This window comes from Rhinopithecus roxellana, chromosome 18 (genome assembly GCF_007565055.1).
Source record: "Rhinopithecus roxellana isolate Shanxi Qingling chromosome 18, ASM756505v1, whole genome shotgun sequence".
NCBI classification, from domain to species: Eukaryota; Metazoa; Chordata; class Mammalia; order Primates; family Cercopithecidae; genus Rhinopithecus; species Rhinopithecus roxellana.
In genome coordinates this window covers 70,943,284-70,969,200 of record NC_044566.1, presented here as the reverse complement: position 1 = coordinate 70,969,200, position 25,917 = coordinate 70,943,284, and the positions used below count along the sequence as shown (strand labels likewise).

The 25,917-nt window shown below is 45.4% G+C and overlaps 1 protein-coding gene across 2 annotated transcripts in view; it reads left to right on the top strand.

The window, feature by feature from the left end:
- The window catches only part of FLT3 (fms related tyrosine kinase 3), a 104,972-nt gene extending 84,586 nt beyond the window's left edge, over positions 1–20,386 (top strand). For both annotated transcript variants that reach the window (XM_010362418.2, XM_030922439.1), the window contains 5 exons: positions 4,682–4,804; positions 7,727–7,838; positions 8,170–8,269; positions 8,873–8,978; positions 19,826–20,386. In XM_010362418.2, coding sequence (XP_010360720.2) covers positions 4,682–4,804; positions 7,727–7,838; positions 8,170–8,269; positions 8,873–8,978; positions 19,826–19,948 — 564 coding nt within the window. In that variant the 3' untranslated portion in view covers positions 19,949–20,386. The remainder of the gene's footprint in view (positions 1–4,681; positions 4,805–7,726; positions 7,839–8,169; positions 8,270–8,872; positions 8,979–19,825) is intronic.
- Positions 20,387–25,917: the final 5,531 nt, after the last annotated feature.

The following is a 25,917-nucleotide window of genomic DNA, read 5'->3' as shown; positions in this document are numbered from 1 at the left end:
CTAATATTCTAGAAGGTAACATCTAGAATGTTACCTTGGCTCTTGGCTAATTGTGGTAGCATAAAGGCTTGGGATCCCCTGTGAGGTCACGGCTAGCACAGCCCTCCCAGCCTGCGCAGAGTCCCCTGAAACTTCCAGGACCGAAGGTCGAGATAGGAAGTCCTCAGAAATCCTTCCTCAAAACAAAGCATGACATTGTCAGTCCCTTTCTGAACCGCTGTTCAGGTTGCGCCCTGCATGTGGGCGTTCACTCAGGGGGTGAGTGGAGGCTGAAACCCAGCCAGCCACCCTGCGTGTCTTTGTCTGATTTGCACCCCACGTGCTGTGGGCTGGCAGCAGCTCTGTAGGCTCACTGTTGCTAACCCCAGATCCATTCAGGCTGTGTTGGTAAGGCCCTGGAGCCTGCCGTGAACCATGGTCTCTACCCCAATTTTACTTTCTTTTTGAACTGGCTTTCCGCCCACTGTTCTCTGGGATTTCAAACGTCTCCTGCCTATAAGCAGATCACAGCCCGCCGTCTGGCTACCTTCCTTCCTCGTTTGCTTGACTTTCATTACTTTCTCTTTATTTCCCAAAATTCTTCCCCTTCATTTTTCTTGCAGTCTTCTAATCTCCTCCTCCTCTTCTCCACCACTTCCTTCCCCTTGCCTCTTCTCTCCTCTTTTCTCTCTGAATTTGGAAAGACTACTTTCAATTGTATTTTGTTTTTTCCTTTCTTTTTTTGGAGACAGAGTCTTGCTCTGTTGCCCAGGTTCGAGTGCAGTGGTGCGATCTCGGCTCACTACAACCTCTGCCTCCTGGGTTCAAGCAATTCTCATGCCTCAGCCTCCCATGTAGCTGGGACTATGGGCGCGCACCACCATGCCTGGCTAATTTTTTGTATTTTAGTAGAGATGGGATTTCACCATGTTGCCCAGGCTGGTCTTCAACTCCTGAGCTCAAGCAATCCACCTGCCTCAGTCTCCCAAAGTGCTGGGATTACAGGCATGAGCCACCCCACCCAGCCTTTTTCCTTTAAAAAATTACTGTCTCAGTCAGACATTCATGGTGCGTGTCTGTAGCTCCAGCTACGTCGGAGGCCAAGGTGGGAGGATAGCTTGAGCCCAGGAGTTGGAAACTGCAGTGAGCTAGGATCGCACCACTGCACTCCATCCTGGGTGACAGAGCAAGACCCTTTCTCTAAAAAATAAAAAAATAGGTGGCTGGGCACGGTGGCTCACACCTGTAATCCCAGCACTTTGGGAGGCCCAGGCAGGCGGATCACGAGGTCAGGAGATCGAGACCATCCTGACTAACACGGTGAAAACCCATCTCTACTAAAAATACAAAAAAAATTAGCCGGATATAGTGGCAGGCGCCTGTAGTCCCAGCTACTCGGGAGACTGAGGCAGGAGAACGGTGTGAACCTGGGAGGTGGAGCTTGCAGTGAGCCGAGGTGGCGCCACTGCACTCCAGCCTGGGCGACAGAGCGAGACTCCATCTCAAAAAATAAATAAATAAATAAACAAATAAAAAACAGGCTGGGCCCAGTGGTGTATGTCTGTAATCCCAGCGCTTTCAGAGGGAAGCCCAGGGATTTCCAGGCTGCAATGAGCTATGACTATACCACTGCCCTCCAGCCTGTCTATTCAAAATAATAACGAAATAAGCTTAAAAGCAATAATAATACAAGTTTTAAAAAATTACTGTCACAATAGTATTTCCCCACCTCTCAACTGCAAGGCCCATTCTTCTCTTCATTTTCCCCACCTGCTGCTTGGATTCTTCTTTCACTCGCATCTTGCCCACCTCTGTCTTTCTCTGTTTCACTTACACATCTACAATCCTGCTTTCACAAGCATTTTTTTTTTTTTTTTTCTGAGACAATGTCTTGCTCTGTTGCCCAGCCTGGAGGACAGTGGTGCGATCTCAGCTCACTGCAACCTTTGCCTTCCAGGTTCAAGTGATCCTCCTGCCTTGGCGTCCCTAGTAGCTGGGGTTACAGGTGCGCAACACCACACTTGGCTCATTTTTTCTATTTTTGTGGGGACAAGTTTTCACTATGTTGGCCAGACTGGACTCGAATTCCTGACCTCAAGTGATTTGCCCGCCTCAGCCTCCCAACGTGCTGGGATTACAGGCGTGAGCCACTGTACCTGGCCCACAAACACCCTTACAGATGTGGGAGAGCACCTACTTAGATTGTCTGGCCTGGTTTGCTGCCCATAGTTAAGTAAATACTCAAACCACTCCCAACTGGTGGTCAAGGGCACTGCTTCCCCTTCAACCCCAGGCTTGTAATACTATGAATTTTTGAAGAACATCCAGTTTCTTAGGCCCTCTGTCCTTTTATCTTCACATCAGGCTTCCCCTTTGAATCATGCGTGTCACTGTCCCGTGCTTGTCTCTCACCCCGGCCCTGATATTCCTCTGGGTACCCCTCCGTTTACTCTATAGGCCCTTGACTTCATCAGACATTTGTTGAGCCCCAGCTACGTGCCAAGCACTGTCCTAGATGCTGGAAATACAGAGTCAGTTATGATATGACTCCTGGGCTCGAAGATCTTATGAATGACAGGGGAGACAGAGACAAGCAGACATGCAAGTCAAAGATGACACAGAGGCCGGAGACGGTGGCTGAGGCCTGTAGTCCCAGCACTTTGAGAGGTCAAGATGGTGGATTGCTTGAGGCCAGGAGTTCAAGACCAGCCTGGCCAACATGGCAAAACCCCATCTCTGCTACGAATAGAAAAATAGCTGGGCATGGTAGTGAACGCCTATAATACCAGTTACTTAGGAGGCTGAGGCATGAGAATTGCTTGAACTGGGAGGCAGAGGTTGCAGTGAGCAGGGATTGCACCACTGCACTCCAGCCTGGGTAACAGAGTGAGACTGTCTCAAAAAAAATTTTTTTTTAAATTAAAAAGTTAAAAAAAAAAAACACTGTAGCGTGGTAGGTGTTGTGATTGAAGTAAGTTCTGGGAACCCAGGGTAGGGATCTGCACAGCAGACCTGGCTAGGGGAGGGGGAGATGCAGTGGAAGAGGCTTTCTGAAGGAGCGCATGCTTCATGCTTGGACTGATGGAGATTTTTGAAGGAAAAGGAAAACCAGCAGGGAATGTGGGATAGGATAGGGAGCATGGAATCAGGAGGAGGTTTTCTGGATAAAGGTAATGAGTTGAACATACTGAATGTGAGGTACCTTGGGCAACCAAGTAGAGCTTGGTCTAGCAGACACTTGAACACTCCTGTCTGAAGCTCAAGAGAAATGTTTGGGTTGGAAATAGGGATGTTGGCAATGGTAGTTGCATCCCTAGATTTGGATGAAATGGCTTGGGTGAGGGTGTGGGATGTGAGGATGCAGCCCTCAGGAGTGAGAGTAGGCTCATGCACAAAGCCCCTGAGGGAGACAGGAGCCAGCAGAGCAGTGGGGAGAAAGCAGGAGTGAACCATGCACAGGGTTCCTAGAGGAAGGACCAGAAGCGGGAGGGCCTGGCCACCAGCAGCAGACACCACAGGGAGGTCCCGTCAGATCGACACTGGGTAGGTGCCATGTCAGTCAGTGCGGGCTTTGGCCAGAGCAGCTTGGGCAGACAGGCAGGAAGAGGAGGCAGGTTGCAGACCTGGGGATGAAGCGGGCAAAGTGCAAGTAGACGGCACTGAAAAAACTGGGTGTGGAGGAGGGAGCTCTAGAGGGGCTGTGGCACAGGGCTGCTGGCGTTCATAGTGCTTCTTTTTCTTTTTTAAAGATGAAAGAGTGTACGTTGGACCTTTGCTGCTAGTCCCTGTTCCCCTTCAGATCTTCATTAGTAAAGTTCATTTTCTTGTGAGACCCCTTTGATTAACGTCACGACATCTCTCAGCTCAGAGACTCCTAATTCCACTTCAGTAAACCTCTCCAAACTCATTTTTAGCTTTTTGTTTTTCCGATTATTTCCTTTGATATTACTCCATTTATTCCTAAAGCTATTTTCCAGTCAGAAAAGAGATGCCAGCCAGGCGCGGTGGCTCATGCCTGCAATCCCAGCACTTTGGGAGGTCGAGGTAGGTGGATCACCTGAGGTCAGGAGTTCGAGACCAACCTGACCAACATGGCAAAACCCTGTCTCTATGGCAAACACAAAATTAGCCAGGCGTGGTGGCACATGCCTGTAATCCCAGCTACTTGGGAGGCGGAGGGAGGAGAATCGCTTAAACCCAGGATGCAGAAGTTGCAGTGAGCCGAGATCACGCCATTGCACTCCAGCCTGGGCAACAAGAGTGAAACTCCATCTCAAAAAAAAAAAAAAAAAAAAAAAAAAAAGAAAAAAAAGAAAAAGAAAGAAAAGAGATGCTATTTCTCACACCCACAATAACAGTACTGGAGGCCAGCCTCTGAGACTCCCTCTGGAGGCTCAGAGGAGGGCCCCTGTTGGGGAGCCTCTCACTTTTGCTCAGAAGCTGCAAAAGATTCGCTCTTCTTTGGCCTCTGGGGATGCTTCAGAAGCTGCACAAATAACTGCAGCCACCATAGCTGCAGAATTAGGTCTCCTATGTTCCCTTTGTTTGTTACACATCATCATGACCGCTCACGGCACGGCCCAGTAAAGATAAGAGGCCTTCTGTCATCGGTACCTCCTACTGAACTTGAGCCTAGAAGAAAGATTGCACTCCAGGATAATATACATCACAGTAAATAACACTCCGGTGTCATTCTTGACAGTGTGTTCACAGAGACCTGGCCGCCAGGAACGTGCTTGTCACCCACGGGAAAGTGGTGAAGATATGTGACTTTGGATTGGCTCGAGATATCATGAGTGATTCCAACTATGTTGTCAGGGGCAATGTGAGGCTGCTATTTCCTACTTATTTTTATGCTGCTATTTTATGTTTTGTCGTTATCATGGTAAACATCTGCACTCACTGTGGTGCATTTTTGATTAATGGTAACATCAAAAAACCCTCACAGCAGTCTTCTTGCTGATGCTTAAAAGGTTTTTCTGCAGCTTCAGGGAATCTTCCATCTATAATAGAAGCTGCGCAAAATAGCACCCCATCTGTCCTCGGGCTAGCTAGTCAGAGTAGATCCGTTAGGGGCCTTTGAGTGCAATCCTCACTTTAAAAAACCCCAAATCTCGGCCGGGCGCGGTGGCTCACGCCTGTAATCCCAGCTCTCAGGGAGGCAGAGGCGGGAGGATAGCTTGAGCCCAGGAGTTCGAGACCTGCCTGGGTAATACAGCGAGACCCCGTTCTCCACAAAAAGGAAAAAAAAAAAAAAAAAAAAGACAAAAAAAAAAAAAAAAACCCCCAAATCTCAATGCTTGCACTTATTTCAGTTATCCTAGCTATAAAGTGACTATTGAGTTATGTTTTCAATTATGTGAAAAGCTAATCGTCACAATAAGGCACTTCAAAACATAGATAACACATAAATACATACAAAATGTTAAAGCTAAATACTTAAATATGAATTAATGAATACTTGTCATCCTTGTACTGTTAACACAGGAAGACCTGAAACATGAGTGAATTGGCCGGGTGCGTTGGTTCACGCTTGTAATTCCAATACTTTGGGAGGCTGAGGTGGGCGGATCACGAGGTCAGGAGTTCGATACCAACCTGACCAATATGGCCAAACTCTGTCTCTACTAAAAATACAAAAAATTAGCCAGGCATGGTGGCGTGTGCCTGTAATCCTAGCTGTTTGGGAGACTGAGGCAGGAGAATCGCTTGAACCCAGGAAGTGGAGGTTGCAGTGACCCAAGATGGCGCCACTGCACTCCAGCCTGGGCAATAAGAGCGAAACTCCATCTCAAAAAAAAAAAAAAAAGAGCGAATTGACTTGGTAATAAAAAACTAAGGACAGATGTGTTTACAAAAAGAACTGTTAGAAGTAATAGATGACACAATTGTGTAGTTGAACATGTGTGTTTTTAAAGAATTACAACACCTGGCTTGGTGCTGGTGGCTCACACCTTTAATCCCAGGCACTTTGAGAGGCCAAGGTGGGAGGATTGCTTGAGACCGGGAGTTCAAGACCAACCTACGCAACATGGTGAGACACTCGACTGTCTCTATAAAACATAAAAAACTAGCTGGGTGTGGTGGCACCCGCCTGTAGTCTCAGCTACTCGGAGAGGCTGAAGTGGGAGGATCACTTGAGCCCAGGAGGTCGAGGCTTCTGTGAGCTATGATCATGCCACTGCACTCCAGCCTGGGCAACAGAATGAGACCCTGTCTCAAAAAAGAATTCCCTACTTGTGAAATAATAATAATAATATTAAATGCTGATATAGTGCCTACTATATGCTAAGCATCTAGGTGCTTTATGCATATTAATTCATTTATTCCTCAGAGTACCCACTTGGAAACTGAGGCACAGAAAAGTAACTTGCCCGTGGTTACACAGCACATGGACTTGAACATGAATAGTCTGAGCCCCGAATCTGTGCTAACCACTGTGTTGTAGCGTTTCCCATGAGGGTTTTGCACTTACCTCATAGCGTTAATGTGGGAAAAAACCAATAAAACCAACATGAAAGCACCTTGTCCAGGGTGAACATCCAGTAAATGTGAAAAGTCAAATTAAACTGTATTTCCACTAGAATCAAATAATCATCTTAGTTGATTTACAGTCTACTCCTAGTCATCATAGACTGCTCATATGTAGTTTCTACCCCACCAGCTGGTTGTCTCTTATGTGGGAAAGTGAATTCCATTTGGAACCACAATTAATTTCTTTAATTAATCAAATTAACCAGACCTGCCGGCTTGAATCAATAGCTCATCAGTTTGCATATATTTAAAAGAGGGTTTACTTGGCAGATTAAGCATGTGCTGATTAAACGTGTGCTGTGAAGGACTCCTCAACCCATGTAAAAGAAAATCAGTATAGCCAGGCACAGTTGCTCACACCTGTAATCCCAGCACTTTGGGAGGCTGAGGTGGGTGGATCATGAGGTCAGGAGTTCGAGACCAGCCTGGCCAACATGGTGAAACCCCGTCTCTACTAAAAATACAAAAATCAGCTGGGCGTGGTGGTGCGTGCCTGTAATGCCAGCTACTCAGGAGGCTGAGGCAGGAGAATCGCTTGAACCAGGGAGTCTGAGGTTGCGGTGAGCTGAGATAGCGCCATTGCACTGCAGCCTGGGCAACAAGAGCAAAACTCCGTCTCAAAATAAATAAATAAATAAAAGAGAAAGAAAATCGGTACAAAGCTCTGCCCCAGTAACCTGCCCATCTTGTGTCTTGATTCTAGTCTGATACACTAAGTCAAAACCCCCTTTCATGCTGGTGGAAATTATTAAAGCCACAGAAGCCAGACTGGTATCATTTCTGGAAGTGATGACGTGGGCTCCCCTCCTGACATTCTTGTGGATGACATTTCCACTAAAGGTCTTCCCAGAAATGCTTTAACAGAAGATCTCACCAATTCACTAGTACCCACTTACCCCTAGGCAAGTTAACTGGCTATTCCTTAATGGAAAGTACATCTTTCCACTGGAAAGATGGAAAGTTAAACTTACCCATTCCAAGCACAAGCCTTTGTTCAAGAGGAGTTGTAAAGAAATATGCCTTGTGTTTTAGGCTAGTATTATCAGAGTGTTAATTTGAAAGTGAAAACCTTTCACGTGAGGAATGTGATTTTCGCAATAAGGCATTAAGAGTGGTCTTAGGAAGATGATGCATTTCATCTTAATACAAGAGAAAAGAAGTCATGTCTGTATGTGGGAAATTCACCATCTTATTTCCTCTGGGTTTTCCACAGGCCCGTCTGCCTGTAAAATGGATGGCCCCTGAAAGCCTATTTGAAGGGATCTACACCATTAAGAGTGATGTCTGGTCATACGGAATATTACTGTGGGAAATCTTCTCACTTGGTATGTTGGGCAGCTGCTGGCCTCCCTTGACTCTGGGCTTTGCATGCTCTGCTCTCTCGGTGCCCCCCGCCCCTCCCCTCAACACTGATGGGTCTTGTATTGCAGCCCATAACTTTATGTTTATTTGCTCGTGTCCTTTAGCCTGTCTTCCTCACTGGTCTATAACCTGCTTGAGAGCATGAACCGTGACTTCTTCTTCCCAGCTGCAGCCCATGTGCCTGCAACAGTGTCTGGCACATGGCAGCTCTCAATACATGTTTGTTAATTGAATGAATCAATAAACAAATGAAGAAATGGATGAATGGCTGCAGTTGTCTCATGTTTTCCTCAGGTGTGAATCCTTACCCTGGCATTCCGGTTGATGCGAACTTCTACAAACTGATTCGAAACGGATTTAAAATGGATCAGCCATTTTATGCTACAGAAGAAATGTAAGTTCAAGTCAGACAGTAATTTGGTTGAAATCAGAAATTTACAGTCTGTCTACTTCCAAATGCATGACCCAAAAAAGTCAAACTCCTTAATGCAAAGTTTATAAGATTCTTTTTTTAAAAAGTAGAAGTGAGGTCTTGCTCACCAGGCTGATCTCAAACTCCTGGCTTCAAGCAATCCTCCTGGCTCAGCCTCCCAAAGTGCTGGGATTACAGGTGTGAGCCACCACACCCAGCTGTCTGATTCCATTTTAAAAAGAAAAGAAAACGCTTCCTTTTTGTTTTGGGAGTTTCTGCACAAAGCTGAACCTTTCCTGTCCTCAGAGGCACCTGCTTCCAGGTTTTAATTACTTTGCTTGAGGGCTCCATGAAGGTGATGCGATTCTATCCACTACATCACATTTTAAAAAATGCATTTCTGCCCATCATCTGATTTCTCCTTTCGGATATGAATTCAAAATCTGGTAGAGGACTTGCCACAAAACAAACATGCTGTAAATAAGTAGCTCCAGAGGAATAAATGGTGCTTCATTATATGGAAAATGATCCATTTTGCTTCATTCAGACTTCTTCATCTTGTTCCTTGTTCTACTGCTTTTACAGATACATTATAATGCAATCCTGCTGGGCTTTTGACTCAAGGAAGCGGCCATCCTTCCCTCATTTGACTTCATTTTTAGGATGTCAGCTGGCAGATGCGGAAGAAGCGGTATGTAGCGGCCAGGACTTTATAAAGCTTTATAAAGGAAATTGGTAAATTAAAACACTTGTTGCTGACTTCCTATGAACCAAAGGTACCAAGTTCTCATTCTCATCGCAGTTTTTCTTGGTTGCCCTTGCAAAGTTGTGTGGGGTAAAACTTTATTTATTTATTTGTTTATTTATTTATTTATTTGTTGAGACAGGGTCTCACTCTGTGGCCCAGCCTGGAGTGTGTGATGTGATCACGGCTCACTGCAGCTTCGACCTCCCAAGCTCAAGCAATCCTCCAGCCATAGCCTTCCAAGTCGCTAGGACCACGGGATAGCACCATCACGCCAGGCTTATGTTTTTATTTTTTGTAGAAATAGGGTATCACTGTATTGCCCAGGCTGGTCTTGAACTCCTGGGCTCAAGCAGTTCCCCCACCTCAGCCTCCCAAAGTGCTGGGATCACAGGGTATGAGCTACTGTGCCTGCCCTAAGACATATTTATTGATACAAATGTTTTTAGAAAAAAAAAAAAAACCTTTCCTGATTTCAGCCAAATGATTAATACATTAAAAGCTCTTAAGTGTTCAGTGCAGTGAAGTAGACAACTAAATAAAACTAAATAAAAATAATCCCTGGCCTCCGGAAGCCACTAGCCCTTTCTTATGAAGCATGAGTGTGCAAAAATCACATGACTCAATCACGCTATATGGTAGCATGGAAGGAGCATTGGCCTGGAGTTCTGAGGGTTGAATACCAGCTCTACCACTCTGCCTCCCAATTGTGTCCATTATAGCTAATCACTTTACTTCTCTAAGCATCAGTTTTCTCACCTGTAAAATGGGTTGTTACGTTAGATTATCTTTTGAGCTTTGGGAACTTGGAATTTCTTTGCTAACGCTTCCCCCGTCAACACCACCACCTGGTGTAGTGAAAAGAGCCATCTCCAGATGAAGTAAATAAAGGAGAGAACCTTGAGCTCCCAATACTGAGGTTCACATCTTGGCTCCATCATTTACTTGATAAGTCACTTAATCTTTTGGGGAGTCTCCGTCTCAGTCTCTTTACCTGAAATATGTGATTAACAAATCTCGCCTTATGGAGTTTTAAGAAGGAGTAAATCAGGTGATGTATGTGAAAAGAGTTAGCCCATAGTGGGCACTTAGTATTTACTCAATAAAATATTAGTTAAATATCAATCTGATTTTTAAGTGGATTGTCTGTCCTCCTTTCTAAATTGTTGAGAGTCTGTTTTCAGTTCTGTATTCTCTATATAGACCTGGGTAGATAGTGTGTACTTTCCTACTGCTGTGATGTGTTTTTGAAAATTACATAGAAACTAGGTTATTTTCAGAGAATTAGGTCAAAAGGCTGGAGGAAATGGCCCCCAACGGACTTATCCTATTGCACAGATACCTGTAAACTGTTAATGACACTGTAAGGTAAACTGAAAGAAGAGTTATAGAATGAAACAGGAAGTGAGCTGGGAAAGAAAGAATATATACGTACATGTATAGCTAGCTATCTATACTTTTTTTTTTTTTTTTGAGACAGGATCTTGCTCTGTCATCCAGGCTGGAGTGCAGTGGCATGATCTCAGCTCACTGCAGCCTCCGTACTGTGGGCTCAAGCAATCCTCCCACCTCAGCCTCCCAAGTATCTGGGACCACAGGTACACAGCACTAGGCCCAGCTATTTTTTTTTTTTTTAATGTAGTTTTGGTAGACACGGGCTCTCACTGTGTTGCCCGGGCTGTTCTCAAACTTTTGAGCTCAAGTGGTCCACCTGCCTCAGCCTCCCAAAGTGCTAGGATTATAGGCATCAGCCACCATGCCTGGCTAAGAGAGGATTGATTGATGTTACTCATTGCGTAGTTGGGTGTGGATTTGTGGGGAACTTATTTGAGCTGGATGTGAGGACTGAATAGCATCTTGGCTGCTGGAGAGTAGAGGGTGAGTAGGATATTCAAGGATGAATGAATAATACAAATAAAAGTCCCAAGTTGAAAAAGTAGAGTGGCAAGTAAATGGCTGTGCCTAATATACAGGGAGAATGGGGGAGTAGAGAGGAAAACAAAAATGTAAAGGTCGTCTCACCAAGATGGAGGCTTTAGGACCACTTGGGTCTTGGTTTGAGCTTCTCCTTTCACGTCCCCATACCCACAGGATGTCCAGATCCCCTTCCCTCTGTTCAGGGGGCCTGTCAGGTATCAGGAACCGTTGAATGGCAACATATCTGTGCATGATTAATCAGCTGAGGGAAGCCATGCTTAGGGACAGACAGTTCACCAACCTTTTCTCCCAGTTCCTTCCACTCTGTTCCCTGACCCTCTGTGACCAGTGTCAAAAGCACCCAGAGGAAATGGTAGCTCCTTTAAGCAAGTTAGATAACAGGCCCCCACGGCCCGTTGTGGTGGGTCACACATGTAATCCCAGCACTTTGGGAGGCTGAGGTGGGCAGATCACTTGAGGTCATGAGTTCCAGACCAGCCAGGCCAACATGGCTAAACCCCATCTCTACTAAAAACAAAAAATTAGCCGGGCGTGGTGGCATGCACCTGTAGTCCCAGCTACTTGGGAGGCTGAGGCAGGAGAATCTCTTGAACCTGGGAGGTAAAGGTTGCAGTGAGCCGAGATGGCACCACCACACTCCAGCCTGGGTGACACAGTGAGACTCTGTCTCAAAAAAGAAAAAGAAAGAAAAAGAGAAGGAAAGAGAGGAAGGAGGGAAGGAAGGAGGGAAGGAAGGAAGGAAGGAAGGAAGGAAGGAAGGAAGGAAGGAAGGAAGGAAGGAAGGAAGGAAGGAGAGAAAGAAAGAAAGAAAAAAGAAAGAAGGAAAGAAGGCAGGCAGGAAGGCAGGGAGGGAGGGAGGAAGGAAGAAAGGAAGGAAGGAAGGAAGGAAGGAAGGGAGGGAGGGAGGGAGGGAGGGAGGGGAAGGAAGGGAGGGAGGGAGGGAGGGAGGGAAAGGAAAGGAAAGGAAGGAAGGGAAATGCACCCCTTCTCCGGGTGGGAGGAATCCAGAGAGAAGTCCCTTAGTCAGGGCTCATGCAGCCTGCCCCAGTCTAAGCCAGTCTGAAGGAGGGGAGCTTGGAGTGGATCTCAGCCATCTTGCCCGCTCTGCTGGGCACTTTTGTTGGTGCAAGGCAGAACCCACACAGCCACGCAGGTAGCCCTGCCCACTCTGCACAATCCTATCTAGTCCCTTGGTTGGAAAACTGGCCTTGTCACCTTCCCCAGGGTGATCTTCCCTGGTACATCTGTGAATAGTTTTGTAGAATCTTCTCTCCTCTCCTCCCCTCCTCTCCCCTCCCCTCCCCCTCCTCTCCTCTCCTCTTTTATTTTTTTTGAGACAGAGTCTCACTCTGTCACCCAGGCTGGAGTGCAGTGGCACGATCTCAGCTCACTACAACCTCCACCTCCTGGGTTCAAGTGATTCTTGGGCCTCAGCCTCCCGAGTAGCTGGGACTACAGGCGCGCGCCACCACGCCCAGCTGATTTTTGTGTTTTTAGCAGCGATGGGGTTTCACCATATTGTTCAGGCTAATCTCAAACTCCTGACCTCATGATCTGCTCACCTCAGTCTTCAAAAGTGCTGAGATTACAGGTGTGAGCCACCCCACCTGGCCCCATTTTCTTTTCTTTTTAATTTAGTTTTTTTAGACAGAGTCTCACTCCATCACCCAGGCTGGAGTGCAGTGGTGTGATCTCGGCTCACTGCAACATCCACCTCCCGGGTTCAAGCAATTCTTGTGCCTCAGCCTCCTGAGTAGCTGGGATTACAGGCACCTACCACCACGCCTGGCTAATGTATCTGTAGTAGAGACGGGGTTTTACCATGTTGGCCAGGCTGGTCTCAAACTCCTGAGCTCAAGCGATTTGCCGGCCTTGGCTTCCCAATGTGTTGGGATTATAGGCATGAGCCACTGTGCCAGAGTCTCTGTTTCTGCATCAAGAACTAGGGAAGGAAAAGGGCCCTCAGAAAACCAGGAGAAAGAGTGGGAAATACATGGAGAAAACATAGGTGAAGGCTTTTATGTCTAACCTCAGCACCAATGGGGTTAGATCAGGGAGATCACTGATTACATGATTACATGCCTAGGCATTTAGACAGTGGTGAACCGATGAAGATTTTTAGGATGGACGAACATGTTTCCATCTTTAAGAACCAGATCAAATATTCTGTGCTCTGCAAAGTCTCCTTCTTCTGAATTCCCATGACACTTTCAGCTATAACTGCATGTGAGACTCAAATCCTAGTGTAGAATGACTTTATTTTATGGGTCTCTCTCTGTCGTCACTAGACTTCATTAGTGAGGGTAAGTACTATTTTCTGTTCATCTTTACACCCCATGGGGTGGCACTTGCCCTGTGAGATTAAATAAATGAGTGAGGTCAGCATGAAAGCAAATTGGAGGCCACATCTGTTTGGTTCATCGTTATAGACCCTGCTGCTAGCATGATGCTTAGCATGTAGAAGGCGCTCAGCAAACGTTTCTGGAATGAGAAAGAAAAAGAGAGTGTAAAAGGAAGTTTGGAAAAGCGAGGCAGAAGATGAGATGTCAGGACTTCAGCTGAGAGGGGCGGCAGCAGCCGGGATGGGCACGCTGAGGGAGCGCACTAGGCAGGGGTCGTGGGCTGATGAAAGGGGGCACATGCTTGTCCCCTGTTTCAGAAAAGGGGTCTGAACTAACATCACCTCCCCTCTCCTACTTGACCCCATAAATTATAGGAAATATGGGGTTTTTTTGGTTTGCTTTTTGTTTTTTTTTAAAGAGAAGGGAGGCCAAGCGTGGTGGCTGACACTTATAATCCCAGCACTTTGGGAGGCTGAGGCACAAGCGTAGATTGAGCTCAGGAGTTCAAGGCCAGTCTGGGCAACATGGTAAAACCCTGTCTCTACAAAAGAATTTAAAAATTAGCCAGGCGTGGTGGCGCCTGCCTGTGGCCCCAGCTGCTAGGGAGGCTGAGGTGGGAGGATCGCTTGAGTCGGAGGGGGGTGGTCACGGCTGCAGTGAGCCATGATCATGCCACTGTTCTCTAACCTGGATGACAGAGCAAGACTCTCTGTCTCAACAAAACTAAACTAAACTTAAATAAAGTTGAGGCCATAATTGGCTTTGAAAGTAAGAAAGAGATCTTTTTGTGGACCAGAAACTGTGGAAAATCCCTGAGACAATGAAATCAGTTAAAATTGCACTGCAGAGGGAAAACCCACAACAGAGGATGCCTAGAAAAACAAGTTGAAGGCTAACATAAAGGCAGCAGGAAGTCCTGGGACCCTCCAAAAGTTCTGAAGCGGGAGCAGCCACATGGTGAAATCAACATAAGATTAAATGTGGGTGCTAAAAATGTAAGAATGATATTGGTGAGATAGAAATGTAACATATAACTTCCGGTTCAGTACAGGGGTAAAAAATGACTTTAGAAAACATAATCAGTCCAACAAAATGGGGAAGAGAGAAATAAAGAGAATTCATGGAAATAGAAAAGACAAAATTAGCTGGGTGTGGTGGTGCACACTTGTAGTTCTAGCTACTCAGGAGGCTGAGCTGGGAGGATCCCCTGAGCCTAGGAAGTCGAGGCTGCAGTGAGCTATAACTGGGCTGCTGCACTCCAATTGTAGGCAAAGGAGAGAGACCCCATATCTAAAGAATAAAATAAATAAATACATAAAAATTGAAAATACAAAAATAAAACACAAAATGGCAACAATCAGTAAGCCTACTTAGGAAAGAGAATCTCAGAATAAATAAAATTGTTACCATACATTGTTAGTGAATGCCACATTCACTAATCTCAATGCAATATAATAAAAAATCACCCAACCAAAAAAGCCGCCAAATTTATATACCAAAATTAAAAATCAGCCAGACGTGGTAGTTTACGCCTGTAATCCTAGCACTTTGGGAGGCCAAGGCAGGTGGATCACCTGAGGTCAGGAGTTCGAGACCAGCCTGGCCAACCTGGTGACACCCTGTCTCTACTAAAAAGACAAAAATTAGTTGGGCATGGTGGCAGGCAGCTATAATCCCAGCTACTTGGGAGGCTGAGGCATGAGAATTGCTTGAAACCAGGAGGTGGAGGTTGCAGTGAGTCTAGACTGCACCATTGCACTCCAGCCTGGGTGAGAAGTACGAAACTCTGTCTCAAAAAATAAATAAATAAAACAAAAATCATGCTTCTTAAGGAAGCTTTGCTTAAGAAGAAGAAGGGGAAATAAGGAAAAGGAGTAAAAATGGATATTGCCTATTAAAACCTGTAAGAGTTACCCAAATTCATAATTCTAAATTCATTTATTAGAAAACAAAGAAAAATGAAAATCAATAACTAACGTTTTTTTCCTTTTTTTTTTTTTTTTTTTTTTTTGGAGACTGGTTCTTGCTCTGTCACCCTGGCTGGAATGCAGTGACATGATTATATAACTCACTGCAGCCTCACACTCCTGGAATCAAGCAATCCTCCCACCTCAGCTTCCTGAGTAGCTTTTTAAAAATTCTCTTTTGCAGAGATGGGGATCTTGCTATGCTGTGCAGGCTAGTCTCAAACTGCTGGCCTCAAGCAATCCTCCTGCCTCAGCCTCCCAAATTGCTGGGACTACTGGTGTGAGCCACCACACCTAGTCTGATTAGCCTTTCAATTTAAGAAGCTAGGGAAAAAACAAACAACAACAAAGAAGAAGGTGGAGAGAGAGAGGAGGAGGAGAATGAACAAAGCAGAAAGAAGGAATTAATAGAGACATAGCCAGATTTAACGAAACAGAGGAAGTAGCAACCACAAAATAATAGCAATGGTCAGGAAAACCATAAGTTGTTTCTTTGAACTAATAATGTAATTGCTAACATTTTTTGAGTATTTGATCATACAGTTTACTAATGTATTAGCCATAAAATTAATAACTCTTAATCCTCACATCAATCCCCTGAAGTAGGTTCTATTATTACCCCTTTAGCAGACTAGTAAATCGAGGCCCAGAGAGGTTAAGTAATTTGCCTAAGGTAACATGGTAAATGTCAGACTTAGGATTTGAATACAGCAGTCTAAGTGTAGCCTATGCTGTGTATTAATATTGCATATCAACGAAGTATACAAACATACTACTAAAGCTGCTATCTTTGAAGTGAACAATTAAGAAAAAAAGAAGCCGGGTATGGTGGCTCACGTCTGTAATCCCCAGCACATTGGGAGGCCAAGGCGGGAGGATCTCTTGGACTCAGAGGTTTGAGACCAGACTGGGCAACATAATAGAACCCCATCTCTACCAAAAATTTTAAAATTAACCAGGTGTAGTGGCGCACACCATAGTCCCGGTTACTCAGGAGGCTGAGGCAAGAGAATCACTTCTGCCTAGGAGGTTGAGGCTGCAGTGAGCTGTGACTGCACCCCTGTACTCCAGCCTGAGTGACAAAGCGAGACCCTGTCTTGAAAAAGAAAAAAGCACAAATAAATACCATTCAGATGAAAAGGTGAAGATAGCTAAGGAAAAAAGAACCAATTTTTAAAGTATAAGAAAATGTATGTACCTCTTTATAATGAAACATTTGAAAACCTAGGGTTTGTTTCACAATTTCATAAGGAGATTGTATTTAAAAAGTCATTTAAAGGTCACTTTTATGATGTTATCTGTGAGCTTGTTAAAAACAACAGTGGCTGGGTGTGGTGGCTCACACTTGTAATCTCAGCATTTTGGGAGGCCTAGAGGGGTGGATCTCTTGAGGCCAGGAGTGCAAGACCAGCCTGGTCAACATGGTGAAACCCTGTATCTACCAAAAATACATAAAAATTAGCTAGGTATGGTGATGCACACCTGTAATTCCAGCTACTTGAAGCACAAGAATCACTTGAACCCGAGAGGCAGAGGGTGCTGTGAGCTGAGATCATGCCGCAACACTCCAGCCTAGGCGACAGAGTGAGACTCTGTCACAACAGCAACAACAACAACAAAAGGAACAAGAGGTACTTAAAGCAATGGAAAAGAGTGATATATTACAACTATACCCAGTAACTAGCTATGGGAGTAGAGAGAGATTGAGGTGTCAGAGATGGTTCTAGAAACTTGTAGACGGTGAGACTGGATGAAGAGCATATGTGAGTTATTTCAGGTGGAAGACTGGAAGTGTTATTGGTATTTGTGCTACACAACCTTCATGAGATGGTTAGAAATTCAGTGGTAGAGACGTACATTTGGATTCAACAGGTTCAAAAAATGCTAACTAACTGCTATGTCTACTTCACAAAAGGCATGCATGAGTAGTTACTGTTCATCCTTCAGGATACAAGCAAAGCTGTCATTGTGCAAGCCCTGGTTCATAATGGATATGTTTTAGGTCAAAGGATACACATACACACACACACACACACACACACACACACACACACCACACACACATAATTTTCTAGAAAGAAAAGTGACACGTAGGAGGCAGTCTGGACAGTTCACACTAAAACTGTCAAAAAACAAAGATAAAGAAGTAGACAGTAACAAAGGCTGTGGGAAGGGAGCAAATCTATAAAATTTAAATAGAATGCATGATTCTTAAATCATAAAGTTCTTATACACAAATAATAATAAAAATATATCACCTTTTAAAAAGTTCTTTCTTTTAGAGACAGGGTCTTGCTATGTTGGCCAGGTTGGTCTTAAACTCTTAGCCTCAAGCAATCCTCCTGCCCTGGCCTCGCAAAGTACTAGAATTGCAGAGGTAAGCCACTGTGCCCAGCCTGTATAGCCTTTTATATATATAAAAGGCAAAGGAAATAGGCAGGCTATTCAAAATTAAAATCAAATTAACGAAGTGTAGGAAAAAGGTCCAACTTTGCAGATAGTGAAACATATATAGTTAAGGAGATAGAACGTCTCGCTCAGCAAAAGAGATGTGAGAGGCTGACATACCCATTGATCAGAAGGCTCTGGAAAATGTAGAGGCACTGTTGATAGAAGTAGAAATAAATACAACCTTTCTGCAGGGCAGCCTGGCCTTGTGTATCACAATTCAAGTGTGCATCTTTTTTGATCCAGCAATTCCACTTCTGCTTATCCCAACGTCAGATTAGATCAAGTGTACACTTTTCAGTTTGTTTTGTATGATCAGTGGGTCAAAAGGTTAATTATGGCGCATCAGTACTATGGAACTCTAGGCTGCCATGAAAAAAAAATATGTGGCCATCCTTAGTGAATAATGTAAATATGGCACACAGGCAACATATGAGCAGTATAATAACAATATATTGATAATTCAAAAATAAGGTTCTAAAAGAGAATACACAGCCTGAGCCCACAGACACAAAAGTGTATGTGCATAGCAAGCTGTCTATAATGGTGGGTACTTGTCATGACTTGTAGTCTTTTTTCTTTTTCTTTGTTTTTCTTTTTTGAGATGGAGTCTTGCTCTGTCACCCAGGCTGGAGTGCAGTGGCACAATCTAGGCTCACTGCAGCCTCCGCCTCCCAGGTTCAAGCAATTCTCCTGCCTTAGCCTCCTGAGTAGCTGGGACTGCAGGTGTGTGCCGCCACACCCGGTTCGTTTTGTATTTTTAGTAGAAACAGGGTTTCTCCGTGTTGGCCAGGCTGGTCCCGAACTCCCAACCTCAGGTGATCTGCCCGCCTCAGCATCCCAAAGTGTTGGGATTACAGGCATGAGCCACTGCACCCAGTCTTCTGTATCTCTTTCTTTTTTTCTCAACTTATCTATGTGAATGCATATTAACTTCATATTTGGGAAAGGAAAGTAAATCTCTTCATTTCAGAAAAAAAAGTTAAAAAGTCATGAAACTGCCAAGGGAAAACTCAAGAATCAGTCCCTTGTATTATTAACTCCATAATGAACAGATTTCTTTCTGTGACCTTTTTCTTTTATGATTTTTCTGCATGGTTTTAGGATTTCTAGAGTGACATTTTATATCTAAGAGCAGACTCAATAATGAAATAAAATATTTGACTATGACTTGATTTCTCCATTAATAAAAGGACCAAAATTGCTTTTTTAGTTCTATAGAATACCCTCTGAGACCTACGCATAATAAAAGTACCTGTCTACACATTTCCTGAAAACATGTACATCTATTATACATCAGTTTAGACATTTTGAAAGTGATGTCTAGGCCGGGTGTAGTGGCTCACACCTGTAATTGCAGCACTTTGGGAGGGCGGCATGGTGGGGGATCACTTGAGCCCAGGAGTTTGAGACCAGCCTGGGCAACATAGTGAGACCTCATCTTTACAAAAAATAAAAATATTAGCGGGATATGGTGGAGCCTGCCTGTGGTCCCAGCTACTCAGGAGGTTCAGGTGGGAGGATTGCTCAAACCCAGAACATCAAGGCCACGGTGAGCTATGGTTGTGCCACTGCACTCCAGTCTGGGCAACAGAGCGAGACTCTGTCTCAAAAAATAAACAAACAAACAAAAAAACAAAAAAGTAATTGTCTATATAGAACAATTGTTTTTATTTAAAGAATTTGTGGCCGGGCGCGGTGGCTCAAGCCTGTAATCCCAGCACTTTGGGAGGCCGAGACGGGCGGATCACGAGATCAGGAGATCGAGACCATCCTGGCTAACACGGTGACACCCCGTCTCTACTAAAAAATACAAAAAACTAGCAGGGCGTGGTGGCGGGCGCCTGTAGGCCCAGCTACTCGGGAGGCTGAGGCAGGAGAATGGCGTGAACCCGGGAGGCGGAGCTTGCAGTGAGCTGAGATCCGGCCACTGCACTCCAGCCTGGGTGACAGAGTGAGACTCCGCCTCAAATAAATAAATAAATAAATAAATAAATAAATAAATAAATAAATAAAATAAAGAATTTGTAATATGGGTGCATAACATGTACATCTACATCAGATGGTAATCAGTGTTCTGTCTCTTTCCCACATTCAGATGTATCAGAATGTGGATGGCCGTGTTTCGGAACGTCCTCACATCTACCAAAACAGGCGACCTTTCAGCAGAGAGATGGATTCAGGGCCACTCTCTCCGCAGGCTCAGGTCAACGATTCATAGAGGAACAATTTAGTTTTAAGGACTTCATCCCTCCACCTATCCCTAACAGGCTGTAGATTACCTAAACAAGATTAATTTCATCACTAAAAGAAAATCTATTATCAACTGCTGCTTCGCCGGACTTTTCTCTAGAAGCTGTCTGCATTTACTCTTGTTTTCAAAGGGACTTTTGTAAAATCAAATCATCCTGTCACAAGGCAGAAGGAGCTGATAATGAACTTTATTGGAGCATCAACCTGCATCCAAGGCCTTCTCAGGCTGGCTTGAGTGAATTGTGTACCTGAAGTACAGTATATTCTTGTAAATACATAAAACAGAAGCATTTTGCTAAGGAGAAGCTAATATGATTTTTTAAATCTATGTTTTAAAATAATATGTAACTTTTTCAGCTATTTAGTGATATATTTTATGGATGGGAATAAAATTTCTACTACAGAATTGCCCGTTATTGAATTATTTACATGGTATAATTAGGGCAGGTCTTAACTGGAGTTCATGAACCCCCTGAAATTGTGCACCCATAGCTACCTACACGTTCCTTCCAGAGCACATGTGCTTTTACCCCAAGATATAAAGGATGTGTAGGCGGCTATGGTTATCACAGCCTAAGATTTCTGCAGCAACAAGGGTTGTATGGGGGGAAGTTTATAATGAATAGGCGTTCTAGCATAAAGAGTAATACATCACCTACACACTTTGGCGGCCTTCCCAGACTCAGGGCCAGTCAGAAGTAACATGGAGGATTAGTATTTTCAATAAATTACTCTTGTCCCCACAGTTCCCTTTGTTTTATTTTTATTTATTTGTTTGTTTGTTTGTTTGATGTTTTAGTGACAGGGTCTCACCCTGTCCCCCAGGCTGGAGTGGAGTGGTGAGATCACAGCTCACTGCAGCCTGAAAATCGTGACCTCAAGCGATCCTCCCACTTCAGCCTCCTGAGTGGCTCGGACTACAAGCACATGCCACCATGCCGAGCTAATTTTAAAAGTTTTTTGTAGAGATAGTGTCTTGCTATGTTGCGCAGGCTGGTCACAAACAGTCCTCTTGCCTCAGCCTGCTAAAGTGCTGGCATTACAGGTGTGAGCCACGCAGACCAGCCCCCTTTGTCCTTTGAAGCTTAGCACCCTCCATCCCGTAAGTTTATGAACTTGGCTTGTGCCCGCCCCACCCTGCCCACCTCCGCTTATACAACAGGTGCCACCAAATTCTGCCTCTTCTTTCTCCTCGACCTCCTGTTGCGTGTAGTGGTGAGGACAAGGGCTCTGGAACTGGTCAGCCCAGGTTGGAATTCTCTTTTCACCTGGTCTTAGCTGTGTCACCAGGGGCAAGTAACTCAACTTCTCTAGCCTCAGTTTCCTTTTCTGGAAAATGGGACCACTAATGACATCTCTTTTATAGAGTTGCTGGAAGAATTAGATGAATTAAATATATAACACATGTAGCTTAGAAATATAGAAATACAGAATATAAACATATACATCATGTAGCTCAATGCCTGGCACCTAAGTGTGACCTAATAGCATCATCTGTGCTTTCCTTTATAGTTTTATCCTTTGCCTAGTACCAGATCACCATAAACTCCCTTAGATTACCAGTCCTTTTAATGGCAGCAGTGGCCTATCTGGAATGGCCACTGCAAAGACGCTGGCTGCACTGTGGGAGCCACAGGGGCTGTGCGCTCCATGGAGCTGGCGGGAGCCCCGCCTTCTTTTGAGATGGCAGAGTGGGATCCCCACCCTCCTGGGAGCAGCTGCCACCAGACTAGTGGTGGCTGCAGACTCAGGTATCCCTGCACTCCCGGCTGGGGAAGCCCTTCCTGCCACCACTGCTCACAAGTGTCTGCTCTTGCTGCCTGGCCTCTTCCCACTCCTGGTGGCACTCAGATTCTGCAGCAAAGTTGAGGCTGAGCCCCATGCACTGTCGCCACCCTGCCAGGTGTGTGTGCACTTAGGGTGGCGCTGACATGCCAGCTCCCTGCTGCCTTGGCCCCCTCTGGACTTTGGACACCGACCAGCACAGGAGGGAGGCCAAGCCGGGGCTAAGGGTGTCTGGGCATGGTCCTGCAGGTGCCCCTCAGCAGGAACAGCCTGGGCACCGTGGATGACATAATTGATGGTAGCAGGAGGCAGATGGGCTGCTGGGCAGAAGGGGTCAGGTCCCCAGTGAAGTCCCCCCTTCAAGCCAGGGACTGCCTGAAGCATGGGGGCCAAGCTGTCAGTTCCAGGTGGAGTCCCCAGCAGGGAGTGAGAAATTCTGGTGCTTTTTCCCCTGGCCCATGCAACAACAATCAGCATGTACTTTCTCCTTTCTGAAGCCCATTAACCTCTCCACTTCCTGCACCCTCCTCCCCGCGCCCCACAACTCAGCCAGACTTGCAGAGACCTCAGGACAACTTGCCTGTGGAAAGGAGCTACCCACTTCGGGTCTCCTGAGAGCTGTTCTGTTGCTCAGTGAAGCTCCTCTCTGGCTTGTTCACCCTCCACATGTCTGAGTGCCTCATTCTTCCTGGACACTGGACAAGAACTTCGGACCCACTGAAAGGTGGGACTGAAAGAACTGTACCAACCTGGTGACAAGGGGAGAAGACATGTGGCCCTCCAGGGCACCCAGACCTAGGGGCTCCCCAGCCTCTTTGGGGCTCTGTGGTTCCTGGCATCTCCAAGCTGCCAGGCCACCGTGTTCCCCTCATCCAGACACAGGGGCCTGCAGCGGAAGCAGCATGTGGTATATCTAGCCCAGCTGTAGCCTCACCCTGAGCTGGCCCCTGTGCCAGTGCCTGGAGCTGCGCACCCTGCTGCAGCAGTGAGCGTGCCTGGCTGCACACAGTGGTCAGACCCTTGGTCACTAACCCACGCAACCCTCCTGGCTGTGCGCCTGGTTTGCCTTTGGCAGGTGTGGGATCTGGACCCATAGTGTAAGCTGAGCCAGCCTGCTGGGCTGCGTGGGCGGAATAAGCCCAGAGGCTGCGAGCAATAACTCAGGCAGAAGGCATCGTGAGCCACAAAGGTTTCCACCTGGCAAAGCAACACCCCCAAGGATCCCGCGACTCCTTCCTCACCTAACTCTTCCTCCACTCTCTCCACCTTTCAGTGTTTTCTCTAAGCCACTGCCAGGTTCATCTTCCTAAAATACTGATTTGCATATGTTGCTGCCTGCAGGCCTTCCTGGGGTCTAGCAGCTAGTTCCCAGGGTGTAGCAGCAAAAGCCACGCTCTCTTCCTAGCACTCCATGCACCCACAGCCTGGCCTCAGCATTTTCAGCACTGGTTGCCTAGCCTGTCCCTCTAGTGAGTCTGTATATATGTCCCTCTAGCGAGTCTTGAACATTCTCACCTCCAGTTTTCCTTGTTTTCACCCTCCATCTCCTTGGAATGTCGACTTCTACTCTTCCTAGTTACGTCCTTGCTTCCTGACCAGACTTCAGCTATTTCTTCTCCTTACGGTCTTTGCCAGTTTCCACGCCCATGAGTGATGGCTTCCTGCAGTGAAATGTAAGCGTTTCTGGTCTGTATCTTAAGGTAGAGCCTGCCTACTTTATGCTGTTATTTATCTTCTTAAGTAAATGTCCTGTCTTCTCAACAGGATTTTAAAAAGTTTGAAAGCAGATATGATTTATGCCAAGTTGTATGCTTAACTCTGACTTGGGTATACAGTCAAGATACAGTAAGTATACATAGTCAATCACTTTTTTACCTACTCAAGTAAAAACATCAAATGCACTTGATATTAAAAATCAAATCATTTTGACCCAGGGCAGTGGCTCACGCCTGTAATCCCAGCACTTTGGGAGGCCGAGGCAGGTGGTGGCGGGCACCTGTAATCCCAGCTACTCAGGAGCCTGAGGCAGAGAATTGTTTGAACCTGGGAGACAGAGGTTGCAGTGAGTCAAGATCATGCCACTGCACTCCAGCCTGAGCAACAGAGGGAGACTCTGTCTCAAAAAATAAAATAAAATAAACTATTATTTATTTTTGCCTATAATAATAAATGGAATCTTTTATTTGCACAACCCAAATCCCAAAATACTTCTTCGGGAAAACTACTGATAAAGTTTGAGGTATTGGCTGGATGCAGTGGTTCATGCCTGTAATCTCAGCACTTTGGGAGGCTGAGATGGGAGGATCACTTGAGGCCAAGAATTCAAGACCAGCCTGGGCAATGTGGTGAGAGAGCCCATCTCTACAAAAATATAAAAAAATTTAAAAACTAGCTGGGCGTGGTGGTGTGTATCCATAGTCCCAGCTACTTGGGAGGCTCTGGTGCCATGATCACACCATTGCACTCCAGCCTGGGCTACAGAATGAGATCCTGTCTCTGAAAAAATAAAAACGTTTGAGGTATATTTCCCCCATCTTCTTGATAAATATATTTACACGACCGGGCACGGTGGCTCACGCCTCTAATCCCAGCATTTTGGGAGGCCGAGGCGGGCGGATCACCTGAAGTCAGGAGTTGGAGACCAGCCTGACCAACATGGAGAAACTCTGTCTCTACTAAAAATACAAAATTAGCCGGGCATGCTGGTACATGCCTGTAAATCCCAGCTACTCGGGAGGCTGAGGCAGGAGAATTGCTTGAAACCGGGAGGTGAAGATTGTGGTGAGCTGAGATGGAGCCATTGCACTCCAGTCTGGGCAACAAGAGCAAAACTCCATCTTAAACGAACGAACAAACAACAACAATAACAGCTATATATATATATATGTAGATAGATACACTGCACACACGTAGTTACACACACACACACATACGCAAACCTTTGTTTTTTATGTAAATGAAATCATACTGGCCATATTTTCAGACATGCCTTTTGTTCTTTACAATGTGTCAATATTAGCCGGGCGCAGTGGCTCAAGCCTGTAATCCCAGCACTTTGGGAGGCTGAGACGGGCGGATCACGAGGTCAGGAGATCGAGACCATCCTGGCTAACACAGTGAAACCCCATCTCTACTAAAAAAAAAATACAAAAAACTAGGCGGGCGAGGTGGCGGGCGCCTGTAGTCCCAGCTACTCGGGAGGCTGAGGCAGGAGAATAGCGTGAACCCAGGAGGCGGAGCTCGCAGTGAGCTGAGATCGCGCCATTGCACTCCAGCTTGGGCGACAGAGCGAGACTCCATCTCAAAAAAAAAAAAAAAAAAAAAAAAATTAAAAAAAAACACAAAAAAACCAATGTGTCAATATTTGCCCAATACGCATATCTGTGAAGCCCTTTTTATGTGCTAGGCGTTGTGCAGGAAACTAGATACGTGTTATCTCATTTAATCTTCATAACTACCTTATGAAGAAGGTTCTAAACTTATACCAATTTTTTCTGAGGAAATTTAAACTTAAGCTAATAACTTGTCATCTCCAATCTCCTGTTAACACTTACCTTGAGATGACTGTTGGGTTCTACTATTATGTGATTTTCTGTATTTCTTGATTTTTATTTCTTAGCATTTTGTGATTCTCATTTTGTCTCTTTTTCTCATACCTGTCTTTATTTTTTATTGTGGTGAAAAAAAAAAAAAAACACATAAAATGTACCACTCTAACCATTTTTAAGTGTAAATGGAATCATGTTAAGTGTATTCACACTGTTGTGAAACAGATCTCCAGAGCTCTTTCCATCTTGCCAATCTGAAACTCTCGACCCTTTAAATACTAACTCCTCATTCCCCCGTCCCCTGGTCCCTGGCAACCACCACTCTTTTTTTTTTTTTTTTTTTTTTTTTTTGGTGACGGAGTCTCGCTCTGTCGCCCAGGCTGGAGTGCAGTGGCCGGATCTCAGCTCACTGCAAGCTCCGCTTCCCGGGCTCACGCCATTCTCCTGCCTCAGCCTCCCGAGTAGCTGGGACTACAGGCGCCCGCCACCTCACCCGGCTAGTTTTTTGTAGTTTTTAGTAGAGATGGGGTTTCACTATGTTAGCCAGGATGGTCTTGATCTCCTGACCTTGTGATCCGCCCGTCTCGGCCTCCCAAAGTGCTGG